Source organism: Microtus ochrogaster, linkage group LG2, assembly GCF_000317375.1.
Source record: "Microtus ochrogaster isolate Prairie Vole_2 linkage group LG2, MicOch1.0, whole genome shotgun sequence".
Classification (NCBI taxonomy): Eukaryota; Metazoa; Chordata; class Mammalia; order Rodentia; family Cricetidae; genus Microtus; species Microtus ochrogaster.
The window spans coordinates 49,450,107-49,458,730 of record NC_022028.1 but is presented as its reverse complement, the minus strand read 5'-3'; the positions used below and the strand labels follow the sequence as shown (position 1 = coordinate 49,458,730).

The 8,624-nt window shown below is 54.8% G+C and overlaps 1 protein-coding gene across 1 annotated transcript in view; it reads left to right on the top strand.

The window, feature by feature from the left end:
- The first annotated feature begins 481 nt into the window (after positions 1–481).
- The window catches only part of Glp1r (glucagon like peptide 1 receptor), a 38,250-nt gene continuing 30,107 nt past the window's right edge, over positions 482–8,624 (top strand). Inside the window, exons 1-2 of the mRNA XM_005360311.2 lie at positions 482–784; positions 7,549–7,645. Of these exons, the coding sequence (XP_005360368.1) occupies positions 707–784; positions 7,549–7,645 (175 nt within the window). The 5' untranslated portion in view covers positions 482–706. The remainder of the gene's footprint in view (positions 785–7,548; positions 7,646–8,624) is intronic.

Genomic DNA, 8,624 nt, shown 5'->3' with positions numbered 1-8,624 from the left:
TCTAGAAAGACAGACCTCCAGCCTCAATTCTCTCCATCCTTCAATTTCTAAAGTTTCCAGATAGAAGGGAACCCGGGGATCCTGCTTGGGTCTTCTCCAAATCCCCACAGCCTTGACTCCCAGGCCTGCCCATAAGGCTGCGCTTGGGATGAGGAGGGGACTGGGGTTAGTAGGTGGCTCCACTCGGTGGGTCTTTCTTTCCCAGTCACTAGCAGCCAGTGGGATACTCTTTCCAGGAGAAATCTGGTACACATAGTGACCTTGTACCAATCCTACACTTTTTCCAGCCTCAGTTTCCTTTCCGAAACACCGACTTGGTGGGGGCGTGGCTTTCCTTAGTTGAGGGGGAGCCTGCAAGAGATGGGGTGCGGGGGTGGGAGGCGGGCCCCACTGGTCGCAGAGAGCTACCCAGGCGCAAGCACCGCGGGCGCTCAGAGCTGGTGGCTCTGCTCCTGCGGTTCCTAAATCTGAGTGGTGCCTGCAGGGAGCGCAGCGGCAGGCACCTCCTGGCCCGGGACGTTGGTGGCTTGTCTGGTCCCCCGGCCTCCAGAGACCCGGGCGGAAGACGTCTGGGACCCCGCCCGGTCCCTCCCGCGGGCAGGCGGGGCGGCCCCACATCGGACTCCTCCCCCGCAGCCCGGCAGGGATCAGTCGCGGCGCGCGGTTCCGCAGGTGGCAGCTATGGTCCAGTCCTGAGCGCCCCGCCATGGCCGGCGCCCCCAGCCTGCTGCGCCTGGCGCTCCTGCTGCTCGGGGCGGTGGGCAGGGCCGGTCCCCGCCCCCAGGTGAGCCCCCGGGACCCGGGCGACAAACGGGAGGGGGATGCTGCGGTGTTCTGCGGGCGCTGGGGCTAGCGGAGGGGCCCTTGGACTTGAGCGAAACTCCAGGACCCCAGACAGGGGAAGTGCAGGGTTGAAGGGAGAAAGGGACTGAGGAGTTGGGAGGCCCAGGTGGGGAATGGAGACCAGGTGACTACGCTCGTCCTGACAAGACGCCCCACTTCTCGGCCACAGCTCCTCTGCCAGGGCACCAGCTGCCCCACGGTTGCCTTGCTCTGACTTCTGCGATGCATCTTTGTCCTTCTTAACCACTTTTCCAACTCCTTTTTCCAAAACCTACCGGCCCTCTGCCTTCCTTCTGTACCCAGGCCCCCTGTGGTGCCTCCCCCTACACTCAGGTTCTCTGTTCTCTTGTGTGTGTGTGTGTGGGGGGGGGGTTGCCCAGGAATCTCTGGAGGGCTGAAAAGGCCTGGTTGTGGAAACCTAGCTCCTTCCCCCCATTCTTGGCCCCTCGTTACAGTCTTTGACTCATAGCTCCAGGGACCCTGCCAGTGGCAGCTTGTTGTCCTTCCTGATGACCTCCCAGGTGGCACTGGATTGCCACCCCCACCTCAGCCTCTGCAGCAAGCATGCAGCAGGTTCCCTGCGCCTTCCGAGTCACCCAGGCTCCACTAACACCCATTCCAGCCCCCCTTTGATTAATAACCCACCAGAAAGCATACTGGGACGCATAGGAACATCCTACCTCCTTGATGTCCCCAAAGAATAGGTTGCAGTTGGACTCTTGAGGACTCTTCTCGGGCTCTTTCTCTGTCCTGTCTGTGTGTCCTGCCCCAGGCCCTTGCCCTGCCTGGGCGTGATGGTCAGCTGCTTGAGGGGAGGGTGGTTGTTCAGAAGTGCCAGGACACCCCGGAGCAGAAGAGGGCCAGGCCTGTGCAGTGTCCTGTATAATGAATACTTTGCCCATCATCTGTGTCCACAGCCAGACCTAAAGGACTGAAACCTTTAGGGAGTGGGTCATAGGCTTGAACTTGGTCTGAAACAGGAGAGGGGCAAACTTTACCTTGGCTGAGAATCCAGTTGTGAGCAGATGTGCCTTCCCAGGAAGATGCCAGCACTGTTTCAGCCCTCAAGTCCCTTTCCAGCTGAATCCTCTTCCTTCTTCCCCCTGTTCTCCAGGGCCAGCTGATCCTAAAAGACACCTTCCCCAGACCCTGGTACCATTCTCACGGTTCCCCCACAGGCCATGGCTTTCCTGGTGACATTGGGATCTTTCCAGTGCCACAACTGCAGATCCACTGCTGAGTTCCCTCTTGGGAGCCTGGAAAGTGGGGGAGCAGGGAGCTTCCTGCTCCAAGGCTGCTGCAGGCCAAGTTTGAAGATCAGGTTGGGGATAAGGGAGCAGAGAGGGCCAAACTTGGGGCCTGCCCATCTTCTCCCCTAAACCCCCTTGCCCAGAAGTGTTAGGCTCCCTGAACCTCCTTACATCGGGTTACTTTGCAGCCCTGGTTCATAGCAGCACCTAGGTGGCAGAAAAATCAGGCAGCCAGCGAAGAGGCATGCTGGTGCTTTGGAAGGGGTGCCCTTGCTATGGGGGCACTGACATCTCCCACTGCAGCAGAGGGCCGGGTGGCAGGCTGCTTTGAGGTTAGATTGCAATCATTCCGACAGGACCTCATGAACACACAGGAGACTTGAAAGGAAACCTTGTGGTTTACTTTCTGTCGGTGAGGTCAGCAAGATAAGAATGTCTCCCTTCATGTCACTCATGGCGAGGTGAGTGCTTAGAAACAGGGTTCCCTAGGCAATATGGTCCAGCAGCTTAGGAACCGGGAAACAAAGCTTGTAGGCCCCAGCTCTGGGCTCACACCTTCCTCCTGGGAGCACGGGGGGGGGGCGGGGGGACAGGAAGGATGAGGGAGCAGGTCTGGCGAGGCCAGAAGTTACACTTCCTTGTAAGATGAGGGTTGGCTGACCTGAGTTCTGAAAAATGTGACCTGGGCTACTTGAGCATGGTTTCTGGGAAGGACCACTCTTCTTCCTTGTTCCTTTCTACCCAGGGACCCTCCACAGGGGAGCTGGGCTACTGAAAAGATGGGCAGAACTTTGACACTTGAAGTTCCAACCAGATGGAGCTGGGTTCTGGTGTCAGCCCTAATCTTAGCTCTTCAGCAGGACCCTTGATGATCCCAAACCCCAGTTTTCTTATCGGCAAGACAGGGACCGTAGGATCTGTTATTGGGGGGATGGAGGGACACGAGGGGAGTAAAGCATTGAAATGGCAGCTTGAGGCCTCTGGGAGAGCTGTCTGTTGGAACCTGGCCTTTCCCCAGGCTGGAGAAATAGAGCCTGGAGCAGGATTGTTGGAAGCCCCTGGCCTCTGCACTCCAGCAAAGGGGAGTGAAGGCTGAGGCTACGGCTTGACCTGGGTGGACTTTGTCCCTGGTTGGGCTTCCTTCCAGACAGGGACCCGGCATAGGGCCGGCCAGGAGCAGCCAAGAAACCACAACACATCCTGTCCTCCAGTGCCTGGTCTGAGGAAACGCAGGTCCTTCATTTACTGCACCTGTCCTTCGGTGAATTTCTGTGTGTGTGTGTGTGTGTGTGTGTGAGAGAGAGAGAGAGAGAGAGAGAGAGAGAGAGAGAGAGACAGAGAGAGAGAGAGAGAGAGAGAGAGAGAGAGAGAGAGAGAGAGAGAGACAGAGAGACAGAGAGACAGAGAGACAGAGAGAGACAGACAGAGAGACAGAGATGCATATGAGGAAGAGATAGATCGGGAGATAGGTATGCAAGATGTACAAGCCCGTTTTTCAATGTGCTTGTTCGGGACAGCCTGGATGAGAGTCACCATACATACAGTAACACATCAGCATATAATCACATGTCCGCGAGAGGGGGGAGGGTATTCTGCCTGTTATACTGTGCTTTGGGGAGGGTATGGGATTGCTAAGCCAGCCTGATGAATGAGCGGGATCTTCTGGTGTGTGTCCATGTAGGAGAGAGGTACTGTACTTGTGCCAGTGTTTATGTGTGTGGTTGCGTGGGTCAGGTGTGTGTGCATGTGTGTCGGTCAGTGTTTCAGCATGCGCCTATGCGCCTGGAAGTCTGTGTGTGATGTTGTGGGGGATAGAAGACTCCGTGTCGGGGTCTCAGCACTGGGAACGTCCCTGAGGGCTTGCGGGGTATTGGCATGTGACAATGTATCTCTGAGAAGGTACCTGAGTCTGAGAGACGATGCCTGCAGCTTGCCTTGCTCTGCCGCTTTCCTCAGCTACCTCAGGAAGGACCTTAAGGAAACAAAACATGGACACAAAAATTCAGGGCTCAGCAAATGGAAGCGTGATCCAGGCTCTGAGAGGGACCAGAAGAAAAGTGTGCCATCCCAGGAGGAAATGGCAGAGAATCTGCAGGGCTAAACCTTGGGGGCTTTAGCCCTTTTTGCTCCTTCTGAGGGCCCCAACTTCCTCCTTCCTTCCTCTTCAGTGGTCAGGTGAGACTGAGCCCTCTTTTCTCCTACACCTCAACCCAAATGGTTCCCAGCAAAGGAGAAGCCCTGGTGCACACGCTCATGCTGAGCCTGTGGTGTTGAGGCGGGTGCCCTGTGCCAGGGTGCAGGCTGTGGACGGAGCAGATGGCAAGCACCGTCTGCAGGCTCTGAGCTCCTTGGTGTTTCGTTCTATATCTCTTGCTACTTCTCCTAGGGACGCCCCCTCCTGACTGTCCCTTCCACCTGGGCATCAGTCCACCTTTTTTTCAAGTACTCCAAAAGTGCTGGTCCTTGGAAATACTAGCATGTCCTGACCCCTGAGGCTCCCGACCTGTTGTCCTAACCAGGGTCCCTGCCCTGGGACAGCCATGTTAGTTTCTCCCTTCTAGGAATTTATTGAATTTAGAAGGAAGACCCCCAGATTCAGGAAGCCAGGTTTGGGGTTCCAGCCTGTCTTCTACACCCTGGAATCCTCAGGACCAGCCTCTTCCATGTGCCAGGGGCCATTGTCAAAAGCAGCTCAGCTGTCATGGCCCTTGACACATGGACTCTTGTTGCTCTTTTTCACACAAGCAAGCTGAGGCTAGAAGCTTAACTATGTGCAGGGTCACAGACCTGAATAATGGGAGAGCTGGAGGACCCCCAAACTAGAGCTACTCACTGTCCACTGTCCTCTGTGTCCCCTGGGCTCCAGACTCAACCAGGCTTATCCCAGATCCTATCTTGACTACCATTCTCTTTGCCCAGGAATTGCCCTGGTCATCTCTGTGGGCGGGACTCTCAGGACAGGGTCTGCCTACCACCTTCTCTACACACCACCGTCTACAATGGACACTCTATGACTTCGGGGGGCGTTGCACGAGTAATAAAAGTTCAGATACAGATGTTGATATTCAACCTGAAAACCAGAAAAGCAAAGCAGCCAGCCACTGACTCATACCTCGATTTCAGTCCTAAAATGGCGATCCTGCCTCCAGGAATCTCAGAATGAGACTGAGCCTGAGAGCTGTCTCCTCCCGGTTTATAATCCTCTCTAGTTCTGGGATTAAGGGCATGCATCACTACTGCCTGGTTTCTATGGCAAACCAGTGTGGCTACTGGGATTAAAAGTGTGTCTTATCACTACCTGGTCATTGCCTGGTCTCTAAGTCTGGCCAGTATAGTATGGCTGTTTTACTTTTCTGATCTTCAGGCAAGCTTTATTTATTAAAATACAAATGAAATGCCACTATGGGGGCAGGGGGAGGTGAATCAAAGTCCTGTCCTAACAGAGCCCCGGTCTAAAGTGAAGTTTCATGTCTTCGCTCTGCTCCTAGTCATTGTCCAAGTCAAAGCCTCTTTGCAGGTCTCATGGCGGCTGGCCATCAAGGTCCTGTTTCCATCTGCCAGCCCTTCCTCTCCACTGGGAGATGCTGGTTCCTTGGGTCTCCTCTCACTCCCTGGTTAGGCACACCTGCTGCCCCAGTTCCCAGCAATGACGCTGCTTTCTGCCACTTGTACTAAGAGCAGACATTGTGGGATTCCTCCCCTTGTTGCCTGCCCTGACCCGCGCCACTGCCTTGAGGACAGTGAGAACAGAGGAGGAGGGAAATGGGAAAGGCCGTGGAGGAGGTGGCCCCAGTCCACCGTGATTTAGTCCGATCACTCTGCCACCCCTCAGCAGTGGCTTCAGTCGCAAACCACCTTTGCTGTTGGCACATTCAATTTCCTTTTTTCCTTTTCTTCTTATTCTCCAAACAAATGCTGCTGACCTTTGCTCCTAGAAGAGCATGTCCATCAGGGCAGGATCACCAGCACACTTCCCCCAGAGATGCTGGTGGCATTCAGAGCAAGCTTGACCTCCTCCTGTTTCTGGAACTTTCCGTGTCACTAGGAACAAGCACATGTCACTGTGTGTTGTTTTTGTGGTGATGTCATAGGAACTAGGACTCTACTCAAACCAGGGCAAGCTCACCCAGACATCTGATCTGTTGTGTGTGTGTTGGGGGTGGGGGGTGTGGGAGTGGAGGTGGAGGCGCACTGGAGTTTTGGGGGTCAGGCACCTGAAAATCAGCCATTTCATGTCAGTACCTGTGTGCATCTTGTGGTTTCAGAAAGTGAACTTCTGGGCTGGAGAGAAGGCTCATTGGGTGTTTCCCGGCAAGTCTGACAATGAGTTTGGTCCCCAGAATCCCACGTGGTTGAAAGGAGAGAACCAACTCCCACTGACCACCCTCTGACCCCCACATTCACGATGCACACGTGTGTTCTTTGTGTGCACCCATACACATGCCTGCACTCATATGCAAATTTAATTGTGTATAAATCCTAGCTTTAATGCAAGGGGCTTTTTGTTCATCTTGACATCTATCACTTCTAAATGGGTAATATTTATAATCTGTAAGGCTATTTGTGAAAAAAATTAAAAGGCACTTCAGCTCAAGGCTGGCTAAAAGGGGACAGCCAGAAATATGCGGGGGGGGAGGGGCATGCTCAGTGGAGAGGGTCTGTTGGAGCTCATAAACCAGTGCTGTTGACCTTATTTAGGTTCTATCCCTCTGTTGCAGGCAGGAGGACATCTCCCAGTGCAGGCACAACTTCAGGGTTCTGGACCTTTCTGTCTCCACCCTTCGCTTAGCACCCCTTATCCTCCTGAGGCTTAGAAGCCAGGCTGCACATCAGATCTGCATTGTGTTAGACTCTGGGGCATGGGAGGGTCTGTGGCCCTCCTATGGCCGGCCGCCGTTAAGTCTGGCAGGGGGAGTGGGTGATAATTTTGTCTCTTTATAAGTCCTCAGAGTGATTACATCCTGCGTCCTCGGGTGTCCTACATCCCTGGGTGTTGCAGGTTAGCCACTGAGCTAGGTGGCTCTGTGTACCAGCCTTAGCTCTGCTTCCCGAGATGCTGTGTGCTTTTGATGGAGTCTTCTCTTGACTCCTGAAGCAAGACGGCTCCTGCATGGCCAAACATCAGGAGAGGAGGAGCCCCGGGCTATGATGCAGCCCCGGCCCTCAGGAAGTCTCTCCTTGCTGAGGGTAGATGAAGGGCAGATGGGACCAGGAATGAGTCACAGTCTCCCTCTGCCCTCTCCTTCACCCCACCTCCTTAAGAACTGATCCTTTAGACACTTGCTGGGGACTTCTACACGTCAGCCTTGCACGGTCCCCCGGGTCCTCAAAGTGGCAGTCACCTGTGGGCTTCGGTCCCCCTGGAGATTAAGAAGCCGAGGGACTGGGAGGAGGTAACTAGGACTGGAAGGGGCTGCTGGAGCCACGGGGCCTCCGTTTCTGCTTCTCCTCCTAGGGCGCCACTGTGTCCCTCTCGGAGACAGTGCAGAAATGGCGGGAGTACCGACGCCAGTGCCAGCGATTCCTCACTGAGGCACCACCTCTGGCCACAGGTGAGTCCGGGCGAGCCCTCACGCCTGTACCCTGCACTCCGCACAGCTCGGGGCACGCTTTGATGATCAAGTCCATAGCTGGTGTCCCTTGTCTCTCTCTAATGCGTCTGCCTGGGCCTCTCTCCTGGTGACCATGCCGCGTCTTCAAGGAAGCGCCTTCCTGCCCCTTCCCACCAGTTTTCCTGCAGGAAGCTCTGCCGGTACCATTTTCTTGCTGTCTTTTACCTCTCGAGCGGAGACCCCTCTTTCCATTGTGTGTGCTCCTCTGCCCCTCCTTAACTGTGTATATAGATCGAAAGCCCAACAGACACATCTATTCAAGCACATCTTTGTTTTTTTGAGACAAGATGCCGTGTAGCCCAGGCTAGCTTCCAGCTTACTGTGTAGCCCTGAATGCCTTTTAACTCCTTAGCCTCTACCTCCCAAGCATCGGCATACCCTGCCAGTGGACCACTACATCTGGCTTATGCCGTGTTGAAGACTGAACCCAGCCAGGGCCTTATGCATGTTAGACACACATTCTGCTAACTGAGCCAGCAGGAGTAAATCTTTTGGGGAGTTTCTAGGGTGGTTTAAAGATAGTTGGAGCTAGCAGGACTTGGGTTCAAATCCTGATCATCAAGCAACCTGAGGAAGGTTTCCCTCCCATCTGTGAAGAACAGCTCACAAAGGGCTGATAGGAGATGTCTGTTGAGCCCCTACTGTAGTCCTTCTACGTAACACATTATAACAAAGCTCTGTGGATCAGGGGTGCCTGCATTCCACCAAGGACATAGAGTTGTTAAGGAACTTGCTTAAGGTCCTGTCCCTGACGAGTAACAGGGTCCTTCCTTGGTCCCTGCCCCGTGGAGAGGGTGCTCAGCATCCAGTGAGCCCTGTGTGGGGAGTGCTCCTCATCCAGTGAGCCCTGTGGGGAGAGTGCTCCTGGTCCAGTGAGTCCTGTGGGGAGAGTGCTCCTCATCCAGTGAGCCCTGTGGGG